Genomic DNA, 26,095 nt, shown 5'->3' with positions numbered 1-26,095 from the left:
GACTCTTCAGTTTTCTATAGAAGCATCACCTAAGTACCCGGGTATGTCCTTAAACTACGACCAAGACCACCGGAGAATGGGCAGCAGCGTCCCCTGAGTGCGGTGGAGATACTGCGATCGCCAACCATGCGGGTTGACGCCAAGCGTGGCGATTACGGCATTTACCCCCCATGGAAAAATCACATAAACCACGGCCCCGAGGTTCCGGCGACCCCCGGTGCCCTGGTTATGGTAGCGGCCAGGGTATTAGCGGGGTCAGGGGTGCTAAGAATCTCCGGCAAAGGTCCGGCTACCACCACCGACGACTCCTGGCCCTGGCAACATACAATACGCGTACACTGCGGACCGACGATAAGATAGTGGAACTGGAGGAAGGATTGAGCAAGTTGCGCTGGGATATCATAGGGTTATCTGAAGTCCGAAGAGAGGGGGAGGACACGATAACGCTTAAGTCCGGCAACTTGCTTTATTTCCGGGAGGGCGACCAACAGTCCCAGGGAGGTCGGGTTCATCGTCCACAAGTCCCTCGTGAACAACGTAGTGAAGATCGAGAGTGTGTCGGCTAGGGTGGCGTACCTTATACTCAGAGTATCCAAGAGGTACTCGCTGAAGGTCATACAGGTGTATGCACCGACTTCAACACGCTCCGACGACGAGGTGGAGGCTATGTATGAGGATATTTCGAAAGCCATGCATAGCTTCAAAACCTACTTCACCGTTGTCATGGGAGACTTCAACGCGAAACTGGGTAAGAGAGATGGTGAAGAGCTGAGAGTGGGGCAATTTGGAGTTGGAATTCGGAACCACCGGGGCCACCTACTGGCTGGCTTCTTGGAGAAGGAGGGACTCTACATGATGAACTCCTTCTTCAAGAAACGCGAGCACAGAAAGTGGACCTGGATGAGTCCCGACGGTGCAACTAAAAACGAGATTGACTTCATCATGTCGATAAAGAAGCATATATTCAATGATGTCTCTGTGATCAATATGGTCAAAACCGGAAGTGATCACCGTCTGGTGAGAGGCACATTGAATATATCTGTTAAGTTAGAGCGCTCTCGACTGAGAGCCCGAGAGCTTCCAGCTGGAACTCCAAAACCGTTTCGATTGCCTAGGCGGCGATGTGGACGAATTCAACGACGACTTTGTGGAAGCTGTCCATAGCACGGGGTCTAAGTTCTTTAAGGCCCAGCGGACAAACAGAACCAAAAGGCTTTCTGACTCTACTCGGGGACTCTTGGAGGAAAGGAGAAGAATGGTTCTACAATCTACAGAAGATGCGACATTATATCGGCGGCTCAATAGACGGATCTCTAAGTACCTTACCCGTGATCTGCGCCAATTCAATACAAGTCGTATTGAAGAGGCCATCGAGCGGAATAAGGGCTCTAAAGTTTTCGCACGAGATCTGTCTATTGGGCAAAGCCAGCTCGCCAAATTAAAAACTGAGGATGGTAGAATCGTTTCATCCAGACCCGAGCTCCTGGGTGAGATAGAGAGCTTTTATGGACAGCTATACACATCGACTAAAAGTCCCGAAGTTGGTCTGGCGGAAGACTCTAGAGCTAGACAGACCCGACATTATACCGAAGACATCCCGGACATCAGCCTGTACGAGATTAGAATGGCTCTCAAACAGCTCAAAAACAACAAGGCACCCGGTGAAGACGGACTCACAGCCGAACTTCTGAAGGCGGGTGGTAAACCGGTCCTTATGGCCCTTCAGAAGTTGTTCGACTCCGTCTTACTCGAAGGGACAACGCCTAAGGCATGGAACAGAGGTGTGGTGGTGTTGTTCTTCAAAAAGGGTGACAATGCCCTACTCAAGAACTACCGACCCATCTCACTTCTGAGCCATGTCTTTAAACTGTTTTCAAGAGTCATTACGAACCGTCTCGCACGCAGGCTAGATGACTTCCAGCCTCCTGAGCAAGCCGGTTTCCGAAGAGGCTTTAGTACCGTAGACCACATCCATACGCTCCGTCAGGTAATACAGAAGACTGAGGAGTATAACCTGCCTCTCTGCTTAGCGTTTGTGAACTACGAGAAAGCCTTCGATTCGATTGAAACCTGGGCTGTACTAAATCTCTCCAAAGGTGCCAAGTGGATTACCGCTATATCGAAGTGCTGAAGTGTTTGTACGAGAACGCCACTATGTCAGTCCGACTCCAGGACCGGAACTCGAAACCTATTCCGTTGCAGCGGGGAGTCAGGCAAGGGGATGTTATTTCTCCTAAACTGTTTACCGCTGCATTGGAGGATGTTTTCAAGACTTTGGACTGTAGAAGGCTTGGCATCAACATAAACGGCGAGTACAGTCGCCATCAGATATATCGGAGCGGCCAAGGTGCTCACAAATATCGGAACACGCCTCTATTGTCAGGGCGTTAGAGCGCGTGTTCAGATATTGTGAACACCTTGGCCGCTCCTATATATCTGATGGCGACTGTACATCACTCACCTTCGGTTTGCGGACGATATAGTAATCTTGGCTGAGACTACGGAGGATTTGAGTATGATGCTCGATGACCTCAGTAAAGCTTCCGAGCGAGTTGGTCTGACGATGAACATGGACAAGACGAAGATCATATCAAATGCCCGTGTAGAACCAACTCCTGTTACAATCGGAGACTTTACACTTGAAGTTGTAGACGATTATATATACCTAGGACAGACTGTCCAGTTAGGTAGGTCCAACTTCGAGAAAGAGGTTAATCGACGAATCCGACTCGGTTGGGCAGCGTTTGGGAAGCTACGGCACATCTTTTTGTCCAATATTCCGCAGTGTCTCAAGACGAAAGTCTTCGACCAGTGTGTGTTGCCAGTGATGACATATGGAACTGAAACGTGGCCGCTTACTGTGTGCCTCATAAGAAGGCTCAAAGTCACACAAAGGGCAATGGAGAGGGCTATGCTTGGAGTCTCTCTGCGTGATCGCATCAGAAATGAGGCCATCCGCAGCAGAACCAAAGTAACCGATATAGTCCTCCGAATCGCTAAACTTAAGTGGCAGTGGGCGGGGCACATTGCCCGTAGAACCGATGGCCGTTGGGGCGGAAAGGTTCTCGAGTGGCGACCACGTACCGGAAGGCGCAACGTGGGTAGACCCCCCACAAGGTGGACTGACGACCTGGTAAAGGTCGCGGGAGTCCGCTGGATGCGGGTGGCGCAAGACCGGTCATTGTGGCACTCTTTGGGGGAGGCCTATGTCCAGCAGTGGACGTCCTCTGGCTGATATGATGATGATGATGATCACCTAAGTAAGTACCCACAACACAAGCCTTATTGAGCTTACTGTGGGACTTAGTCAATTTGTGTAATAATGTCCTGTAATATTTATTTATTTATTTATCACCTGTCATAGCCTACAAACCAAAACTCTCAACATTTAACTTGCTATGTCAATGTTTTAGTCGGTGCGCGCGCATCCAGCGGACTTGCGCGATGTCAGACTGGGACTGCGTGCACCAGCCGAGCAGTTACAGCTACAACTTCATCACCTTCGTAGCGAACATCTACCTTCCGCTCGGTCGGGTAAGTTCCTAACTATAGTTCGTTTTTTTAGCATTAGAAAGAACTTGAAAGAAGGAAAGCGATCTTGACATGTCTTTTAATTGAAAAACGCTTTTTAAAAATCAATAACTATTACCAGAGATATATATAACTCCGTATAAGATAAATAAAGTCTAAGAAAAAAAACGTGCCTCGGACGGCCAAGGAAAAGTCATTCTCGAATAGATGGCGCCATTACCTTTGGCCTATTCTCGGCTAGATGGCGTTAACGACACCGTTTGGTATTTAACAATTTTAACACATATCAGTGAAAGAACATTGGGTCAGTATGGAACAATAAAAAATAAGAATCATTTATCCGTAAACATATTTTGATTATTTTATACATTTTCAATTTTATTTTAAGTTTTAATCGTGTGTCGATAGATGGCAGTAAATGTACCGTGACTACAAAATTGACAATGACAGGACCCCTCTATACTATCTATTCTCTTTGCTATTACTTATGAAAGCAGAAGAATATAAATGACCGTATTAGATTCATAATTGTTACATATTTGCCGTAACTTATTTTTAAAATGTGTTTTTCAATTAAAAGACACATCAAGATTGTTTACCTTATTTCTAATGCTAAAAAACGAACTATACCTACTACACTGGCTCAGTTACCCAATTTGGACTGCGCCACAAGAAGCACCACCACATCTCCTTTTAATATTCTGCGCTTCACGCCAGTTGGGTACTCTGAGGGCAGTCAATTTTAAGAACTTCTTCGCTCCAGCGGTACTATTTAGGGTAGCCGAACGGACGTTTCCACTCAAGCGGTCCACATACACTCTTCTAACAACTCGGACGTCTTCCATTCAATTCAGCTAGGTATTGCCAGCGCAGCGGATTCATGTCAGTCGATCAGACTTGCTAGCATGAGTTGCGTTCTCGCGTTCTCATGATAGTCGCGCGCGAGAACGCAACTCGTGCTAGACCGCCTGGTAATCACAATACGAAAGGCGGAGGCGTGCGTGGGGCCGAAGCCAACAGCACAATTGATTTAAAACAAATTTGATGTTATGTAATACACCAGCCAGAACCCATTCACGGGTACAAATAGATAGACTCAGGGGTGTTGATACTGTCGATAGGTGTGCGCCGCTTTCTACCCAGTGGCTGTTAGTAACAGCTACTGTGCCAACACTCACGTCTTATGTATCTTTCACGTCCTTGGGTCCGTGGGGTCGGTCGTTACCTACTCCCCAACAGCTCGCCACATATTATTATCGTTCTTGCTGGTATTTGCAAGAACGAATTCAAAAATTAATTTTTTTTTAAGTAAAGATTGTCGTGGGTTTGGTTTAATTTGTGCCACCGTTGGCATAAATCTTATGTAAACTACACGGTGAACAAACGACAAGCAGCGCCATCTAGCGACAAATGTCTCAACTAAATAAAAATACAATAATAAATATAATGGTGTCTTTTCAGGTGGATCTATTCACAATGCACGGGCCAGCGTGGGCAGACTCCTTCATGAGTTTCGAGATGAGACTGGTGGACGTGCAGGCGGCGCCGGGAGTCACGCCAGCTAGTCTGGCCTGTTTCGAGTGAGTACTGGAAGCCTAGCCAAGTGACAAAGTTTCCAGGTGGACCTGTTTACAATGCCCCAGCGTGGGCGGAGTGCTCCATGAGTTTCGAGATGAGGCTGGTCAACGTACAGACTGCAGGCGGCGCCGGAGTCACGCCGGCCAGTCTGGCCTGTTTCGAGTGAGTAATGGGGGCCTAGACAAGTGACAAAGTTTCCAGGTGGACCTGTTCACAATGCCCCAGCGACTCTAGCGTGGGCGGAGTGCTTATGAGTTTCGAGATGAGGCTGGTCGACGTGCAAGCGGCGCCGGGGGTCACGCCGGCCAGTCTGGCCTGTTTGGAGTGAGTACTGGGGCCTAGCTAAAAGTCATCAGCATCTTTCTAGCGTTGTCACGACTTATGTGAGCTGTGAGCCTGGTGTCCGCTTAGAAACGAATCCCAAGAATTGGCGTAAGCACTGGTTTTTTTACGAACAGGAAAGCGACTGCCATCTGACCTTCCAACCCGGCGGAAAAACCAGGCATTATTGGAATTAGTCTGGCTTCCTCACAATGTTTTCCCACCGAAAAGCGACTAGTAAATGTCCAACGATATTCTGTCCCATTCGATTCCTTGTCTATATTCATTTTTATTTTCCTTTAAGTACAAATAAGAAATTTTACGCGTATTCAGTTTCACTCAACAGAATCGCTTATATGGATAGAGTCAGACCGTGAAAAGTCTGCAGTGATTTTGATAGCCCACGCAGTGCAAGTGCCATTTTAAACGTCAAACTTCTATGAAATTATGACGTATAAATAACACTTACACTGCGTGGGCTATCAAATCCGCTGCAGACTTTTCTTGGTGCGGTCTATAGTACAGTTTTCAGTTAGGACTTGGTATTGAGTCTATTGCCTACTTGTTCGTTTGCTTGTGTATTGCATCTTCATTTATTTCCAGCAACTTATACCTCGTACTCGTATGTTACAGCACGCGGCCTACTGGCAACATGTGTGTGGTGTCCCTGCTGTGCGCGCTGGAAGGGCCTCAGGTGGCCGAACTGGAGCTGATGATGTCGCTGTACCAGCGCCGGCAGTTCGCGGGCAGCGCCGTCGCCAGGCTCGTCGTCATCGTGTCGCAGTACGAGTACTAACGCAGCGTACTACGTAGGCGAACAAGAAGCGAAGCGATGCGGCGCTGGGTGAATCAATCTTTTGATACCTATAGAAGTGTCCTACGAATTCGCGAGTTGTTCGCTTACGTAAGACGCAGCGTTACATCAGCAGTAGCAGTAGGCAGGCTGCTAAATTTAGCAACTTTTGTAACCCCAAATTTGGTAAATGGCAACTTTTGTAACTTCAAATTTGCTAAATAGCATAATTTTTTTTCGTAAGTACATTTTTGTACCTAAAAAGCATCACAGGATCACAGCGACAGCGATCGTTTAGTATACAATGCAAACCCACAACAGGTATTTTAGAGAACCTACTTTAAGAAAAAGTTGCACATGAAAGGTGGGATCACCTTTTGTTCTAAAGGTTTAGATATTAAGAAATGTATGTTTTGTTATATTTATTTTTACAATTGACTGTTACACTTTGTAAATAATAAAAAAATAACTATATACAAGGTATGTTATTTCATATACAGTCAGCAGCAGAAGTTGCTAAGCGGGCCAGGTGTTCAAAATAGTCTCGACGCGACTTTAATGTTAAGAGAATAAGAGCGTGTCAAGGTCATTTTGAACACCTCGCCCGCTTAGCAACTTCTGCTGCTGAGCTGACTGTACCTATAATGACCTAAATTATGCCTTCACAACATTGGTCTTCACTCTCCTTTGTCATTATCTGCTTATTTTACCGAAATAAAGGATGACTCGCGCTAGACCGGGCCAAGCCCGGGCCGAGGCGTCCGACATGTCATTTACGGCTGATCGGTGATCACGTATGGGCGGCCGGCTCAGTCTAGCGTGAGTCATCCTTATCTCATATCATATCATATCATATATATTTATTGCATCCATGGTAAGTACACAGGTGTTACATAGGTAATACAAAGATGTTTCACATGGGCCCTGGTAGGGCACGGCAATATTCTTAAATCTAAGGATTGAGTTTGTATGTATGTAGGTACCATTAACAATATCTTATTTCATTTTAAATTAATAAATAGTTGTAAACATTATATAATTTTTACTAACGTCAATAGCAAATGATCAAATTATATGTCACTAAAAATAATAAAATTAAATATTCATGCTTAAAAAAATGTTAGGTGCTTACAGTTTATGTCAAAAATGTCAATTGGTATATAATGTTAATTTAAAACTAATTATTAAAATTCAAAATTGAGTCATGTCTAATAAGTATACTAAAAACTACATAATAATCTCTCGGATCTCGGGGAAGCCTTGCTTACAGTACGGCAGTGACTCGCGCACCTTGTCGTACAGCGTGTGGTCGAACAACTGAATCTAAGAAGCTACTGAGGTTTTACTAGTTTGAACTTTTAGAGCATTGTAATAGAGTATATTCTTGTGTGCACTGCTTCACCTCCTCACGCTCCTGTTGGCCTTCCCGTATATCTCGGGGAAGGCCTCCTTACAGTACGGCAGCAACTCGCGAACCTTGTCGTACCATGTGGTCGAACAACTGAATATGTATAAAAACAGCTGCTGAGTTGTACTAGTTGGAACTTTTAGAGCATTGTAATAGAGTATATTCTTGGGTGTACTGCTTCACTTCCTCACGCTCCTGTTAACTTTCCCGTATATCTCGGGGAAGGCCTCCTTACAGTACGGCAGCGACTCGCGCACCTTGTCGTACGGCGTGTGGTCGAACAACTGAATCTAAGAAGCTACTGAGTTTTTACTAGTTTGAACTTTTAGAGCATTGTAATAGAGTATATTTTTGGGTGTACTGCTTCACTTCCTGACGCTCCTGTTGACCTTCCCCTATATCTCGGAGAAGGCTTGCTGACAGTACGGCAGCGACTCGCACACCTTGTCGTACAGCGTGTGGTCGAACAACTGAATCTAAGAAGCTACTGAGGTTTTACTAGTTTGAACTTTTAGAGCATTGTAATAGAGTATATTCTTGGGTGTACTGCTTCACTTCCTCACGCTCCTGTTGACTTTCCCGTATATCTCGGGGAAGGCCTCCTTACAGTACGGCAGCGACTCGCGAACCTTGTCGTACAGCGTGTGATCGAACATGCGACGGAACTCCTCCTCCGTCGTGTACGTGTCGGCGTACAGCATCTGGAAACCCTTCTCTTGGGTGACGAAGCTTTCTACGCTGCGGGTTGCTGAAACCTGCAAGCAGAAAGAGTACGATCTTCATACAGGCCATCTTCATCAAAAATATTCAAAAAGCCCTTTGCACTGAAATGGGCACTCGTAAGTTATCTGTACCTACTTAGTGTGTGGAAACGGAAATAAACAAATCTCCTCTCCTCAAATGGCTCCTTAAGCCAGTTGAGGATAGAAGAAAACATTATACGACCAAATAATGTAGGTTAAAGTCAGGTCGTTCAGTGACAGAGATTAACCAATAAATGTTATAACTACCCGAAAATGTACAAATTGTTTGTTTACTGTTTTTTTAAATACCTAAAAATACAGACTATAGCAAAAGCTCTTTATAATGGACTCGTAAGTTTCCGGGTGAGAGATTTTCAAGGGATTCTACAAAGGCAAAGTAAATACTGTGAAACCGGCCAACTTTGCCATCATAGAGGGTAAACATTGTCACCTATCAAAAGCTAAATGACACTGTGTAGGTAAACCGAAACAATAACATGTTAATATTTTAGAACTGTCTTCCTCATCCGTTTTAGTACTCGTCTATTTGTCCACGATTATTCAATGGGTAAATTTATCCTTCACGTCAAACATGGATTTTAAGGTAAATATGGCTTACAGTTTCGAATCCAGGAGCAGTAGGCACGCCATAGACTCCGATGTCGACGAACATCTGCCAGTCGCCGGTGACCTTTAGCTGCCCAGGGTTGTTGGGTACTTTAAACGGACACAGCCACATCGGGTACACCTGCGAAAATAATAAGTAGACCGGAATATACCCTGAGCTCTGGGACAATGCAGGTCAGCCAGGGCTTTTGTTTAATAATATAAGTTTAAATACACGTTCTTAGCTTTCTTCTCTTATATTCCCAATATACCTTAAAAAAATTACAACATTAAATTAGTCGCCTTATTTTCACAAATTTTACTTAAGTATAAGTTCCATCTAATAAACAGAAAATGTATGGTTCAGACCGGAGTCACTAAGCATGTTTTCGACAAATGTAAAATGGACACTTCTGTGGCCTATTTTAAAAAGCTACAAGTTACAATTTACAAGTGGAAGTCTCTTTCTAACCCTATGTGTTAGAACGAGACTTCCGCTTGTAAATTGTAACTTGAAGCTTTATAAAATAGGCCACAGGATGCGTCGCCAAGATGCTAATCGTGTACGGTCCGTAGGAAACTAAACACTAATGTCATCGTCGCACTAATATGGAGTGATAGAGAGAGATTATCTTATCGTTCGCTACGGCACAAACGATTGTCTTAGCAGCCGAACAGCAGGCGGAAGATGGGGCTGGTTGCTGAAGTTGATGCTAGGTGGACTCACCCTAAATTTGTCATGGAACAGCAGCAAAGCCTTCTCCAAGGTCTCTATGGGCACCAGCATGTCCTGGATGACATGAGCCTTGTCATAAAGCCTGCCTACTGCCTCGGGCTGCGTCAGCTTAAGTAGAGACACCTCGGGAGGCATTAGCCAGCCGAACAGGGGGTGGTCGCTGAAGGAAATGATGCAAGGTGGACTCACCCTAAATTTGTCATGGAACAGCAGCACAGCCTTCTCCAAGGTCTCTATGGGCACCAGCATATCCTGGATGACATGAGCCTTGTCATAAAGCCTGCCCACTGCCTCGGGCTGCGTCAGCTTAAGTAGAGACACCTCCGGAGGCATTAGCCAGCCGAACAGCAGGGGGTGGTAGCTGAAGGAGATGATGGAAGGTGGACTCACCCTAAATTTGTCATGGAACAGCAGTACAGCCTTCTCCAAGGTCTCTATGGGCACCAGCATATCCTTGATGACATGAGCCTTCTCATAAAGCCTCGGGCTGCGTCAGCTTAAGTAGAGACACCTCAGGAGGCATTAGCCAGCCGAACAGCAGGGGGTGGTCGCTGAAGGAGATGATGCAAGGTGGACTCACCCTAAACTTGTCATGGAACAGCAGTACAGCCTTCTCCAAGGTCTCTATGGGCACCAGCATGTCCTGGATGACATGAGCTTTGTCATAAAGCCTGCCTACTGCCTCGGGCTGCGTCAGCTTAAGTAGAGACACCTCAGGTGGCATTAGCCAGCCGAACAGCAGACGGAATAGAGGGTGATTGCCAAAGGAGATGATGTCCTGAGAACAAATAGGGTTTTAAGCAGGTTTTCTAATCTTACAGTCGGCTTGATCAACATAGGTTTGCACCCAGATATTAACCAGTAAATATTTTAGTACATTCGTTTCTTATGCTGTTGTTTGTTTTTGCTGCCATATCCGTCACGAATAGTTATGATAACAAACTGCCCTTCTTGAACATTCACAACCTTTGGGTACCTACGTCGTTAGAACTAGGGTTGCCATATGTAAAGATTTTCCCTGACATGTCAGGATTTTTGGTCCTGTGTCAGGATTCCGGGGGATTTGGCGAGTGTCAGGGTTAACTCCAAGCTAGCTAAAAGTTTGGAGTTAGGCAGAGGAAATTGAAGGTAATGCTGTACTAGGATGTGTAATTTTTTCATATGGAAACCCTCATTAGATCAAAATTAACTGCACCTGTAACTCCCAGAAGAGACTCCTAGTATGTCTATGGTAGTAGTGCCTGAGCGGGATGTATTCGACGACTGGCTGCTTGCTCCCCCTCTCATAGTTCTCTAAGTGACGCTCCACCTGCTTGTAGAACCACTCCGAGTACCATCTGCCAATGGGATTGTACTGGAAGAACCAACAAAAAAAGTAAGGTAAAGCGTCTACCACCTTACCCTTAGAGCATTTTCAGATTGTCCGATCCGATATTGGGTGTCGGAAGCCTTTTGAGTAAAACTACAGCTGTTGTAAGATGTTGATGTTAAGGTGTTGAAAAACGCTCTTTTTCTTAAAACTTAAGAAGCTTCGATTATAAATTTACAAGAGTAAAAAATCTCTGTTGCCTAGCATATAGATAAGATAAAGTGGAGTTATCGGGCAGCGTTTTTCATATAGTTTTTCTAATTGTTGAACTATTTATATAATATTTTTATCCGTGTTTTAACCCTTTACCTACGGGTGTCAACCAGAGTTGCCAGTAAGGCAACACCGCTGCAGTACGGGTGTCAACTATAGTTGATCGAAGTAATGGTCGTGTTCAACATTTTTTTTAAACAAAACGAGACCTTGTGGCTTGGTAATAGCGGTCACATTATGCACTGTGATTAGTACCGATACAAAGAAAAAAATATCATAATATTTCGGTAGATGGCTCTGACATAAACATAATTTTAAAATTACCGCTTTTTTGCTGGCAACTGGAGTTGACACCCGTACTGCAGAGGTGCTAATAATTGAATTCAATATGGCGAACAATAGTGTTGTTTTCAAATTTCATCGACTTGTTGTCGATATGAGAGTACGGCGTGGGAGTGTTATTTATAGTGTTTTTTTACCGTTTTTGGTTAAAATATTGGAATTTAACGTGTTATGAAATCATTATTAGGTACTATTGTAGCTAATAATAATTTCACCACAATCATAACTTGTTAAATTTCAGTTTTACATTTACTAGGTTATCGATATATCGACAAATGCGTCGATAGACGCACATAACTATTTTCCATAAGTGGCAAATTGTTTTAGTGCAACGTTTTTTGTGATTGATATTTATGCATTATTTTCATAATTATCGTTATTTAAGTGTTTATTTGTGTTAAGTATATTATAAACTAATATTCTTAAACGTAAACTTGTGATATCCGCGAGTAGTAACTTAAAAATCTTCAATTTCTTAGTGACTGGTATATTGCTTGATAGCAGAAAAAATAGTGAATATTATTACTCCAAGTGATTATTTATTGATTAAACACGTTATACTTATTGTGTGTGTGAAGTTTCAAGTGTGTAGCTGTAATACTTCAAAAGTTACAAGTACTTAAGTGAAATTATGCCTAACCGCGGACTCTCGCCAAAACATGCCCGTATTGGGCGGTGACGGAGCGATTCAATAGCCCGTAGGTAAAGGGTTAAAACTATACTCTCAGCGGGCTTAGCAAGGTTATATCATATTGCGCGTGGAATCTACTGTCGTCTTTTAACGATAGTCGTATTTTTATCGTTTTGCTGAACATGGTTACGGGCTACGATAAGAATACCACGTCGATATCGTATAAAGTTATCCACTATAATTCGTAAGTGACCACGATTGTCTATGCCTAGAGTTTATGAAAAATCCATTTAATGCCTGGCTTTATTAAAATGTCGGACGTGTGTCGGACGATGTTTGAAAACGAATAGTTAGTTTTATTACTACACTTCCAAATTGAAAAATGTTTAAATGAGTGACAGCTTTATACAAATTGACTTACATTATAACATGCACGGATAATCGTGTTTTCTCAACTGACAATTCACTTGACATTGACAAGCATCGCGTACGCGCATGATTCAGTGAATTTAGTGAAAATACAAACCAAGTCGAAGAAAAATACTGATTTGCTGTGTAAACTAAAGGAAATGCCACCCAAAATGTAAGTTTCTCTAATTTATTTATAGAAAAATTTCGTTTCGTTTGATCATTAACTGGTTTTGTCATGAATATGTTTAATTTCAGTCGATGCTTCGGCGCACAAGAAAATGCTAGCCAAATATATAACTCAGCATCCCCTGTTCGCCTACACCTACAGGGAGATTCATGAGCCTCTCGGAACCCAGAGATACAAAATGCAATGGTGCAGCATGTGCACACAAGTTCTAAGATCTAGAAGAAAGGATTGAAGATGTAAGTACACCTTTCTTAAACTAAAATCATGAAAAGTTTCTGGTGCCTTTTAATATTATTGACACTTAATATCTATTTCTTCTCATTCTATCTATTATGTTCTACTAAGTGACAAAAGTTTGTTAAAAACCTGTTCTATCACTACTATAATTGCAGGAAGTTGATTTGGCAACAATGATGGGTTAAGAGTTACACTACAACACTACCTATGCATACATTTATTCACACTGCATAAAAAGTGCATACTTAAGGGTTCTAACAAATATTAAAATCTTTGAAACCTGTAGACCTCACTTTAAAAACTTATATAATTTTTTACTCTGTTTGTATATTCTAGAAGCTGGTTTTGTAGCAAGAATAAAAGTATATTGAAAAAGATAAAGACACACTTTATGCCATAAATCTAAGACATAAAGATAAAATATTATTAATAAGTATTTAGTTTTTATGCCCGTTCCGGATGTGAACTCACGCTCACTTAAACTGTAAGTCCTTCCTCTTCATAACCGTTTTATGTATGATTGTTTTGCCGTTCAGGCAACCTATCTATGGAATGCACTCCCTCTACCTGTAAGACAAGCCCCAAGAAAATTTGTTTTTTATCTGCTAAATGTCTCGTCTAGTGTCTATCATCCCATATACATATTAGTACATTTATTTTTATAACATATATGTATGTTTATGTTAGTATGTATATCTAAGATATACCTACTGCATTTGCTTTTTGATTGGTTTTTGCACCAACCTTTAGTGTTTATATGTGACGTCCCACGGGTAAAGGTACCTTATGGCGGTTGGCGCTTACGCTATTAACTATTAACGCCGCTCCAATATTATTGCGGCGCTATGCGACGTAAGCGCCAGCCGCCATAAGGTACCTTTTGCCGTGGAACGTCACATATTTGTTTCTATGGTTGACTAGTAGGTGATAGATAATGCCTTTTGGCATTAAGTTCGCCATTTTTACGTAATTCTGTATTTTTGTGCAATAAAGTTTATAAATTAAATAAATAAAGTAGCCATACCCACAAGTAACTTACAAATTCCCTGCAAGAGTTAGGCCGGCGTTTCGTGGGCTTGCCCACGGTTTGTATTAAAACGTGGGCCGTGGATGTAGCGTGCGCAGCAGTGGGGCGCCGGCCTTATTCAATACAAATAAATTGTATTAGTACCTATTCTACTAAGATTATAAAATAATATAATACCTACTCGTACAATATTCTTACTTATAACATGTAGGTAATATAGGAATACTAGGAACAGTTATGTTAGCACTAAAGCTGGCCATATACATTTGACAGCTAAGTTTGACCCACTTCCCGATTTCCGATTGAGCTGAAATTTTGCATACATAACAATATGTAAATCGGATGACAATTGCAATATTATGATGACATGGAGCTGATCTGATGATGGAGACATGAGGTGGCCATGGGAACACTGTGATAAAACAACGCAAACTAATTGTGCTTGGTGTTGTTAGAATGGACTCATGGAGTATTAGTTGCCTGTTGAAAGAAAAGTACAGTCAGCGATAAAAGCTTGTACCAAAAATTATATTTTTGCCAAAAACTTATTTATATTGTTAGGGCTTGGGAGTAGAAGCTGGTTTCTTTACTGCTGGCAGCTGGAATATTTTTTTTGTGTTTGGTAAAGTGGTCTATTGTACCTATACCTGACTATGGGAATGATTTTAGCAGCCTATGTATGTGTGTGGGTATGTTTGTGTCGTATATTACCCTAGCATAGAATATCTGAGATACATTTTGATAAATAAGGTGTTCGTTGGTTTGTTTTATGACGCAAGTGGTACAGAACTACACTTGATACATAATACAACTTTAATAACGGATAAATAATTACTAGAACAAAATTCAATTTATTTTCAATCGATAATTTGGACAACTGTAACAAAAAAATCCCCCTGGCTTAAAAACGAGAGCTTTCTAAAAGTGACATTAATTTCACATAATTTGCCAATGAACCGCTGTAAGTACTAGCCTGCGCCTGACCTCATCTAATATAATTTGTTTCTGTTTCAGTCATAACATATTGGAGGCTTGAAAGTGCACATACCCATAGATTGGACGTTAAGCTCAACGAGACCATGCGATGCATCTCAGGCACTATCCGATCTACAACCGCCACTGGCTGCCGGCATTGAGTCACATTGCCCCTCCTCACATCCGACGACTCAAGGCGTTGAAGAGGGAGGCTGAGAATATCACGAATAACCCCACAATGCCTGTCCACGAGGAATTCTGCCGCCCGACTGCCCGCCGACCCTGTGCTACAGCTGGGAGCCTGAGCAGCTTTAATATTTCGGATAGGTGGATAGCGGAATGGTCAGCTTCGGCAGCTCGGAGTTGCTGTATATCTGACCCAACTAAAAAACCAAAAGGGTTTGACCTTCCTCGGAAAATCTGGTGCCGCCTGAGAACCGGACATGGCCGCTGCAATTCAGCCACACAAATGGAGATAGACGGCTTTCCCACTTTGCGAATGCAGAATGCAGACCACTTAGCATATCTTCCAACGCTGCCCACTCCACTCCTCCTCCACTCCTGGGCCTGTTGAGGACCTGAAGACCGTGACACCTGACTTGGTTGCTTGGCTTGGCAACCTCAAGGCTACACTCTGAATGCCCTCATCAGTTTATGATATGAAATGAAATCACTTTATTGGAGCATTCCACGAGCTGTCCCGTACAAACGCATTTTATTTCCTGTGTTGCGACTTTTTTTTTCGCCATTTAAAGCAAGCGATTAATTTTCCGTGCATGTTTGACCATTTGTCATAGAAAAGGAAACTCTTATACCTGCAAATCTCCAGAAAATCTGCATTTCTACGGGACAAACGGTAGACAATTGCATGGAATGCTCCATTGCCAAAACATGATAAGTTGATGGTAGAAAAAATATTAGGAATACAAACCATATACCTACATATAAATTCTATGTTAAGTATGTACTAAGTTATTCTAGGTTAAGTACTAACTTATTGTCTACTCTATACATAGGTAATTACATTTAGCAAGACATGTTGGCCGTGGGTACCAAGCTCAGCATGTGCTAGACTAGCGTCCAGCGCTGGTTTTCAGTTTGGCCCCTTTTTGTTGGAGGTCTGAGAGGAATGTTGATCTTTTCTGCGCCGTTAAGCATTCTATTTATATTGGAAACGAAACTTATAGATGAGCAGTTATGAAATAGCAATAATACAATAATATGGATATCAAATAAAAGCTAGTGAGAAGACCATTCCAAAAATATATATATGTGTCATACCTATCCACAAATAAAACAACAAACAACCTTTTCAGTTCATTAGTATTATCATTAAGCGTTTTACAACGTAAGTTAGGCCGTCGAATCAGACAGAATGGTAAGGGCCCCCGCTCAGTGGCGAAACTGGGGGGGGGGGGGGGGGGGGGGTTGGAGGGGGCACGTGCCCCGGGCGCCGTCCAAGGGGGGGCGCCAAAATGAGCTAAAGACTACCTCTCCGCCTTGCCAAAGGCAGCAGGGAAACTTTTGTCAGTCGTATTTACCACCACTGTGAAGTGTGAAATGCGGATGGTAATCTGGCCCACAGCGCAAAAGAGAAAGACGATCTTTTAGGAACTCTTTTTGCATCGAACTCGACCTTGAAAGACGACGGTAGCGCCCTACCGCCCACCATCCCGTAGTGTGAATACTCTATGCCAGAAACTTCTATCAAGCAGAGGGATATTCGGCGGGAGTTGCTATGCTTTCGTTTTATAAGGCGAGCGGGCCAAGTGCTTCAGAGTTGTGTCCAGTGTTAGCGCGTCTTACGTTAGGGGTCTCCTGTCGAAGTTACCATCTTATGGACTGTCCAATAGACTACCTATTATGCAAGTGGATCGCTAGCCCTTTGTCCGGCAGGCGCATATGAGCCGTAGTTGACGGAACCTGCTTCAATAGCTGCTGCTGCATATCTGTGACATGTTGTCTATCGACGACATTCATCGATATGTGGACTACTGAGGCTTCCTATACAGGATGGCTAAAAAATAACTACATTCCCGTTGCCAGGGAGGTTTTGGGATTATACTGAGTAACTTTTGCTACGGGACCAACCTCCAAATCGCGAAAAAAATAGTTTACCCTCCCATAGAAATTGGACCAGCCAAAATGTATGAAACAGCCAAATTTTTTTTCGCGACTTAGGGGTTGGTCCCATTTCGTTTCGGAGTGGGGGGGGGGGGGAGGCGCAAATTTGGTGCCTGCCCCGGGCGCCATATGACGTTCCTGGTACAAAAGCTGTTCATACTTCATAGTAATCCAGCGATAAAGCTGCTGGCATGATGGGCACTTTCACACCGGGTACGGCAGCCAATGATTTGTTTGTACACCTACATTTAATGTGTAAATAAACTTTGTTTAATTAATTGGCAATAGTTGTTTTATTTACCCATTTATAATATTCTCTCTAGCACAGAGCCGAAATTGTTAACTTATCTATAGAGTTTAGTAAACAAAAAAGACTTGACAACACCACAAGTGACGAGAATTGTCATTCTTGTATCTACCTAAATGGAATTTAACATAGTTTTTAATATTCAACATTAGTTATTGGCGTATTGAGTCTGACCGCAGTTATAGTCACTAAAGTAGACTTATTAGCATAATAGAGCATTTAGGAATATTCTTATTTGACCTTTTCACCGCCAGACTCACTAGACGCGTCGTTAAGACGCGTCTTTTCATACAAACGTAGTCCACATTTTTCTCTCTGGATAATAACATTAAATATTTTGATACAATTTATTGTATATCATATCAACATCAACTACAGCCATGCCCCTACGTTTGTTCTTTTTTTTAATTTTTAATTATTATAAGAGTTAGAAGCATTTAAAAATTTGTATGTAATCTGTCTTCCGCTCCTAATTTTTACAATAATCAAAAATTCGAACGTAGGGGCATAGCTATATGGTTAATATACATTAAATTATGTAAAAATATTTTCCATAATGTCAATATCCAGAGAGGAAAATGAGGACTACGTTTGTATGGAGAAGCGGAAGCGGCCATCTCCCTTTCCTCTTAAGTAAGAACGTGCCTAAAATGTTTTTATTACCTATGCTTTCATTGTACTATACTGCATATGAGTCGGATTTTACATTTAGAAGCTATAATATCACAAATTTTGTACGCATAAGGCTAAAATGAAAAATAAGAATAAGTGACACCTACATTGAAGCATGCCCGGGAATGGTGTTCTGTGTGAAGATTATCCGTCTTGAATGTTTACTAGTCTCTACTTGTATAGAAATATAGGTAAATTAGGTAGGTATTTGTGTGATAGTAAAACATAGTAATAGGCGAAATATGTATTTATTAAGCTTATTAAGAGCCGGTTTTGTGCATGCTTGCATGCTTAGGAAGTTTTTTAGGAGCGTCTTCTCTAATTTTTCCCTTAATCCACGAGAAGTTTTCTGGAAGAAAAAGAAGGAAATAAGTAAAAGTAGGTTCATGTGGCAGCGATGGAGTAAGTATTTTCACATGAGTGCAGTCTAGTTCACTCAAGATATATACTAAACAATCGCCAGGAATAATATCCATTAAACAAGGCAGCACATTAGAACTAGGTGCCTTAGTTAAACCTAATAAGTATTGCATTCCCAGATTATATATCCCAGAGATAACTACTTATCATACATAACTATCAAACAATGGGTAGGTACATATCTCAATGCATAATACAGCCGCACTCATACTTATTCAAAAAAGGAAAAGTTACTAAGACAGTCCATGTGGAAAGTCACAGTTTTTTATGTCTAATACTTAATTCAGTGCTCAAAAGAACTTACCTTCTGTTTACAGCATCTACAAACTGCTCGAGGTTCAGGCTTACAGTAGTGTGGCCAATCCAGTCAGTAGTGCTCCAATGGACAAGCCATGATCTTGACTAGTCCCACGTTGGTAGTTAATTGCCATCAGCTAGCAGGTGTAACTGTTACACACCAGCAGCTGCTGCTGCTGCTGGTGGTGTAGGTGTGCTGCTGGTGTGGTGTATACTGTTAGAACCTAAAACAAATAAGTACCTAATTACAGTACCGGCCAATAATATATCACCTCCATGCTTTTACGGTATAACTTTTTTTTATATTTGTGAGTGACTTCCACAGCTTTAGGTAGTTTAGTAGTATTCCTTGTCCAGTGATGAGAAAAATTGGTCTATGTAATGATTTTTTCATAGAGGTTTTTTGTTTTAATGTATGGTCAACTTCATTATTTTTAAAGAGCTTTTTTAGTAATATGCTGAGTCTCTTATTGTAGTTCACAGTATTTCAGTATTCATAATATCTTATACCTTTAAACGAGCAATTCTTGTATATTTATTTATTTATATGTATATATATTTCGGGGATATCGGAAACGGCTCCAACGATTTCGATGAAATTTGCTATATGGGGGTTTTCGGGGGCGAAAAATCAATCTAGCTAGGTCTCATCTCTGGAAAAACATGCATATTTATATAAAATGACTAGTAAAATATGAAATCTACAAACTAACCTACTACAAGTTCATACAAAAACACACAAAGGTGATATGTTATTGACCGGTACTGTAAATCTAATTTTGTCAAGTAGATTTTCCCCCTGGAGGTTAGGATATGAATGTTGAAGTAAATAGTAGCTTAAGTAACCTCTGTTAGTAGGTTAGTAGCATAAGTAAGACAGTACATATAATAATGAGGCCGGTACCTAGTATTGAAGAGTTTAGTAGCATTGTCATTAAGACGTCTGTTTTACATAGAATCAATGATTTCAAATATAATAGGGTCTATGCATAGAATACATATTAACTTTATAAGAAACACTGCAATTTTATAGCTTTACCTTTGAGATGTTTTGGTAGGTAACCCATCACCGTTTTGAAGCTCGGCGTTAAATTCGGCACATAAGTAAATGCACTGCACACTCCTTACGCACTCTGTAAATATGCCGAAACTCTTCGTCCGTCATATTAAATGGGCTGCAAGTGTTTCTTAAAGCTGTTTACGATATTTTTCTTCAACAGCAGCCGCGAGTAGGAATAATAAAATTTGACTTCCCTGCGAAGAAAATATTGACAATATTATATACAGCGGAACATTGTAACTAATAACTCTCAATATAATCATAGAAAAACTGATATTTACCTGTAATTTATACCTTAAAATATGATTATTCACTACTTTTGCTTTCACGACAAGGCTTATCGTCATCTAAGAAGCACGTAGTTAAAATTAACTAAGTTGAACTGTCAAAATGGGACAATCTGTCAAATTATCCACATCTTATCCAACGACCATGTTATGCAAATTGTCTTCTATCATCTACCGCTGTCAAATGTGGATAACTCCATATATCGTCTGCAACCATAGTATGGATGATAAAACCGACGATAACGGCCGTTTTATCCACACCTATTGCGTGATAACTACCTTGTCGTACAACCTTGCTAAGCCCGCAGGTCAGTAAAACTACCGACAGTTATCGTTATTAAAGTTTTGATCAAGAGAAGTCTTTACCTTGCCATCACCTCCTATTTCATCCACCATGTCTCCTGTCATCAGTACTCCTTTGTCTTTGCTGTATAACAGGGCTTCTACGAACTGGTGAGGCTGTTTCTTGAGGGACTCCTCTTGGAAACGCTTTGAGAGCTCTGGCAGACTGGTGTACGGCTGATATTCTAACCGGATATATCTGAAACAATCGAACATTCGATTTAAGAGGAAAAGAAACAACGGGTTGCACTCCAGGAGTGCCGGCAGAAGTGAAAACTCAATGATATTGTAACAGTTTTTCGATCAGGTCACATGTCCGTCTTACGGTCACGTGACCTGTCGCGAGTTTAACATTTTTTCCCCATCACAAAAAGTGCACAGCGCCGCTAAAGAAGTTTGCACTTCAAAAAATCAAATAAATAGCCCACATTTGGCGAATGTGTGTCCAAATATAGTAAATTTATGCACCGCTAGCGCGCCATTCGCGAACTATTTGTGATTGTAATGATAACTGCCTAAGCTATGCATTATGCAGTACGATTTGCAGCGTGGAAGAAATATCCTCCTAAGGCTCAGTCATACAAATGAACAATCCAAAATTTGCTACTGTAATTTGAACCTATAGTGTAGGAAATAGAGTTAATTTTGCGTTGTTGGAAAATTGAACGAAACAAAGGAAAAGCGACTTTGTTCCAATTAAATATGATTTAAATTTGATCGAACTGAATAGGTGCTATAGGTAGGACCTTGGGCCTTAGGAGGATATTAGGACGCAAGCGGTTTACAAATTACATATTTGATAGCGACGTGTATTCTTGACGTAAAATTCGCCAGATCTAGACGGAACTATTTTGAAATGTAGCTTACTTCTTAGCAGGGATGACTTTGATCACAGCTGAGGCTAGGAATCCAAGAGTGCCGTATGACCAGGGAACTGCATAGAACAGGTCTGCATTCTCGTCCTGAAAAAATGTTAGGTACTAATTCATTCATACTTATCTCAAAAATACTGTCCACAGAACTTCATTCTTCATTCATTCACTGTCTCAGTCATTCACTCTTAAAAATTAACATTAACCACTAAAGGCCCCAGTACACAATGGGCCATCGCCGGCCACTCCAAAGGCCGCATTTATGCGTTAGAGGAAGCAAGTGATACTGCTATCTCATTCTACCGCATGGCTGCGTCCCTTGGAGTGGCCGGCGATGGCCCATTGTGTACTGGGGCGTTCAAGTATTTAAAAATCTTTAATAGCGGTGACTCTAATTAATTGACAGGGCTTTGAAGCATGTAGCACAGGAAGCATTCGATCAAACGCAAAGATGTTAAAAATTAAGTCATTCGTTGTAAGTAGCTCACAGAGTTTCTCTCACCCTTACCACAATGTATAAAGTAACAGTACGGCCTTTGACGTGTACCGAGCTACTAACAATGATGACAGCGATGTATGCAGCTCGGGTGTCCGGATGACTGTATAGACTGTGCCCTTACCTTACTACAAGTGACCACCGACCCATCAGCCAACACCAGTTCATACTGCAGGCATATGTGCTGGAACAGCCCATGCACGTGTGAGGAGGTTTCCACCCCCGTGCCCATGACAAGGCCTCCGACGGTCAGCTGGTCGAGTTCGGGAACCACGGGCAGGGACAGGCCCAGGGTGTCGAGGGTACTGGATAGTTGGCCCATGGTTACCATGGGCTCGCAGCGGACTGTCTGTAATCATCAGTAAATGTTTTAGAATCCTTGGATTTGGACGCACGCGAAATAATGTTTCTGTTCTGTCATCATAGCGGATAAAAATAGCTAAATTTGGAAACGCATCGGATAACTACCAAGAGTCCTAAATATTCGTTTGGACGGCACTTTGACACGATTGGACTTTGGCTTGCAAGAGACAAAATTAAAGTCACAGCCCACGAACGAAATCACTATCGGAAATTTTGGTAGAATTGAGGCTAATGCTGCCTACACTTCATGTTCTTCTTATCCACTTCGAGAACATCCAGACGGTTCACATTGGTGTTTGTGAAGGTGTTCTTGTAGAAGCTCTGACTAAAGGACATGTTTGGTAGGTGCGTCGCGCTGTATACAGACCAGTGCTGGGGTATCCGGCCAGCCACGCTTTATTGATGACTCTAGGGCTTCTTACTATGTTCTTCTGATCCACTTCGAGAACATCCACGAGGTTCACACTGATGTTTGTGAAGGTTTTCTTGCAGAGGCCCTGGCGGAATGACATGGTCTGCCAGGTGGGTCGCGCTGTGCATAGACGGGTGCTGCGCGGACTCCGGCCAGCCACGCTTTAATTTGAACGGGTTCTGACCATGTTCTTCTGGTCTACTTCGAGAACATCCACGAGGTTCACATTGATGTTAGTGAACATTTTCTTGTAGAGGCCCTGGCGGAATGACATGGTCTGCCAGGTGGGTCGCGCTGTGCATATATAGACGGGTGCTGCGAACTCCGGCCAACCACGCTTTAATTTGAACGGGTTCTTACCATGTTCTTCTGATCGACTTCGAGAACATCCACGAGGTTCACATTGATGTTAGTGAAGGTCTTCTTGTAGAGGCCCTGGCGGAATGACATGGTCTGCCAGGTGGGTCGCGCTGTGCATAGACGGGTGCTGCGGTCTCCGGCCAACCACGCTTTTATCTAAAACAACAAAACATCACGGTATATATAGTATACATGTCATAATATTGGACGAATCGTCCGGGTCGATAGGCCGTAGATAATTTGTTACTATAGACGCAATCTTCATATTTATAGCTTTTCTGCATAAATTGTTACAAAAAGACCATATGTTCGCGTTTTCTTTTCTATACAACGAAAGTTAAGAAGTTTTCTGCAACCATATTATGATCTAAAAAAGTAGCCCTTTTTTCAAAAACCCTGCTGGCTGAACGTACTGCACCTTAACACTTTCAGTGTCAAGCGCCCCATTTCCAATACAAAATGAACACCATACGTGTTCTTGGCAGTGAATGTGTTAAGTTAGCAGAGAATGGTATAGTTAGGTACGGCCGGTGCTCCAACCCAAGTTGCGTAAGTACCCAAGTTGGCATACTAATTGTATAGAAAATTGGATACTTATGTTAGGGAACCGACTGTACTTTTACGCGTAGTCTGATCCGATTCTTTTGATGCTGACTATACCACTAAATTACATGCATGTTGTATTTTTAGAATAGAATAATAGAATAATATTTATTTGAAATAACCTTGTTGACAATATATATATATATATCCTGTGGCCCCACACTAGGCTATGCCTGTGACGTGGCAGCCGAGTTTTCAATTTGTAAGCAAAAGGTTAAGAAGAAACTAATCTAATAAACTAATAATTAAGGAAAATATGAAATTCAAAGAAAGAAAAAAGGAATGAAAAAATGGTGCGTGTGTATGTGTGTGTGTGTTTGCGTGTGTGTGTGCGAGTGTGTGTAAGGCGTAAGGCTACAGAGATGGTTATCATGTGAGGGATTAGGTGATGACCTTCAACAGCATCTCAGTTCGAATATAGTTAAGATCTTTCAACCAGTTCTTAATTATGAGTTTTGCTTCAAGAGGAGACTTTTCAGATATGTTGCATGCCTTTACTACTGAATTGTAAATATACGGATGCAGGAAGTTAGGAAAACGCCTCGCGAATGTGGTTTTTACGATGGGCGTAGGAATTCTAAAGACTCGATTACGGATTAGGGTAATATATTCTTCAGAGTTTATAGTTTTTTGATGCACGTGAGTTGCAACTCGTAGGATTAATAATTGCCTGACACTAAGAACATCCGCGTCTGTATATAGGTATAATTAAGGTACCGGATAAGTAAATGCTTCCATCTTACCTGTCTCTGAACGTCCTTAACCTTCCTCTCATGCATCTTCGGCGCGCTGTTCATCTTGAACACCACATAGTTCCTGGCGCTGGACCAGACCTTCCACACGAAGGACATGGGCATCAGTACGAAGAACGCCAGCAGCCATCTGTATTCCACTAGGATGTACTCGAGGAGGGTTTCAGTCTCTATTGCTGTCATGGTGGCTCTGTAATGTACAAGGAAACCCATCAGTCTCAGTTAATTTACCGGAGCCAAAGGAAGGAATGGAAAGGAAGGAAGGAAAGGAAAGGAAGGAAGGAAGGAAGGAAAGGAAAGGAAAGGAAAGGAAGGTCCTTTAATTAGTTAGATTAAGATATGCTGCAACGATATTGATAGCACCCGCAGTGCAAGTGTTATTTTAAACGTCAAACTTGTATGAAATTATGACGTAGGTAGGTATAAATATACACACATGCACTGCATATTTTCATTAAGGAAACTGTAAGTCTTAGTTTTAAGAAAAGTTCCAGTGTTATATATAACTATAAAAGACCGTTTGTTTCTAAAATAAATAAATTAAAATTAAGTAACGTATGCTATCAAAATCGTTGCAGACTTTTCTTGGTCTAACTGTCATCATCATCATCATCATCATCATCAGCCTACTCTCGTCCACTGCTGGACATAGGCCTAACTGGGTCTAACTGTAATTACCTACATCTTTAAAAAACAAAGTAGGTACTTACCTAATATGAATAAATATGTACTTACATTTTACCAGAAGGATTTTAGCGTCGTATTGCCGGTTGTATTGTAATCTTCTTCTTCCTCGCGTTATCCTGGCATTTTGCCATGGCTCATGGGAGCCTGGGGTCCGCTTGACAACTAATCCCATGATTTGACGTAAGCACTAGTTTTTACTAAAGCAACTGCCATCTGACCTGACCTTCCAACCCAGAGGGGAAACTATCGGCGCGATTCGGGAAATGAATTAGAGATTCACTAGATATGAAATAGTAAAGATATGTGACGTTCCACGGCAAAAGATACCTTATGGCGGTTGGCGCTTACGCTATTATTAACGCCGCTCCAATATTATTGCGGCCGCCATAACGTACTACTTACTATTTCATATCTAGTGAATCTCTAATTCATTTCCCGAATCGCGCCATATGCCTTGTTGGGATTATTCCGGTTTCCTCACGATGTTTTCCTTCACCGAAAAGCGATAACAATGTAGGTACCTATTGCCGGCTGTGATAACAATGTATTTTTAAGTAGCCTTACCTATTCCTTACTTCACTGCAGTCACAACTCAGGGACCCACGTGCCTATCAGTACATAGCTACCGGCACACTGATTGTAAATTCAATGATAACTATAATCACGCATACAATCATACGTCTGACGCCAGTCTATTATCGACCCCATTTCTATCACATTATAGTATATTTTCCGTTGATCATGTTAGTTTGTCCAATTGGTTGATATGCGCCAAAAAAGCGCATTATATCTTTAGAAAAAGAAATTATTTATTGTCAGTCCACAGGTACAAATATAAAAGATGTTTATGGTGATACAAGTCCTTTTCCACAGTCTACCATATTTATGGTGCACTAACTACCTACATGCAGTCGAGTTATTTACAGCTTAGTA

The 26,095-nt window shown here is 41.9% G+C and overlaps 2 protein-coding genes and 1 long non-coding RNA gene across 5 annotated transcripts in view; 2 read left to right on the top strand and 1 right to left on the bottom strand.

The window, feature by feature from the left end:
* LOC134801449 (latent-transforming growth factor beta-binding protein 4-like) overlaps nucleotides 1-6,582 on the top strand; it is a 46,889-nt gene extending 40,307 nt beyond the window's left edge. For both annotated transcript variants that reach the window (XM_063774020.1, XM_063774019.1), the window contains exons 23-26: nucleotides 3,414-3,534; nucleotides 4,993-5,111; nucleotides 6,064-6,232; nucleotides 6,357-6,582. In XM_063774020.1, the coding sequence (XP_063630090.1) occupies nucleotides 3,414-3,534; nucleotides 4,993-5,111; nucleotides 6,064-6,226 (403 nt within the window). In that variant the 3' untranslated portion in view covers nucleotides 6,227-6,232; nucleotides 6,357-6,582. The remainder of the gene's footprint in view (nucleotides 1-3,413; nucleotides 3,535-4,992; nucleotides 5,112-6,063; nucleotides 6,233-6,356) is intronic.
* Nucleotides 6,583-8,144: 1,562 nt separating this feature from the next.
* On the bottom strand, nucleotides 8,145-24,677 carry LOC134801473 (delta(24)-sterol reductase-like). 2 transcript variants are annotated; one of them, XM_063774077.1, is made up of 9 exons: nucleotides 24,467-24,677; nucleotides 23,121-23,276; nucleotides 22,110-22,334; nucleotides 21,485-21,579; nucleotides 20,642-20,816; nucleotides 10,912-11,070; nucleotides 10,297-10,494; nucleotides 8,994-9,122; nucleotides 8,145-8,386 (listed from the first exon to the last, which is right to left on the bottom strand). In XM_063774077.1, the coding sequence occupies exons 1-9, from the start codon at nucleotides 24,656-24,658 to the stop codon at nucleotides 8,183-8,185; spliced, it is 1,533 nt and encodes a 510-aa protein (XP_063630147.1). In that variant the 5' UTR covers nucleotides 24,659-24,677; the 3' UTR covers nucleotides 8,145-8,182. The 2 variants fall into 2 exon arrangements, with proteins under 2 accessions (XP_063630147.1, XP_063630148.1); XM_063774078.1 differs by lacking the exons at nucleotides 23,121-23,276; nucleotides 24,467-24,677 and adding an exon at nucleotides 22,771-22,896.
* LOC134801533 (uncharacterized) lies at nucleotides 12,433-16,505 on the top strand. Its single transcript, XR_010145679.1, has 3 exons — nucleotides 12,433-12,854; nucleotides 12,938-13,105; nucleotides 15,148-16,505. It is a non-coding gene; the product is annotated as an uncharacterized LOC134801533 (long non-coding RNA).
* Nucleotides 24,678-26,095: the final 1,418 nt, after the last annotated feature.

The sequence above is a fragment of the Cydia splendana genome, chromosome 22 (assembly GCF_910591565.1).
Source record: "Cydia splendana chromosome 22, ilCydSple1.2, whole genome shotgun sequence".
NCBI lineage: Eukaryota > Metazoa > Arthropoda > Insecta > Lepidoptera > Tortricidae > Cydia > Cydia splendana.
This window is presented reverse-complemented; position numbering and strand designations above follow the sequence as displayed.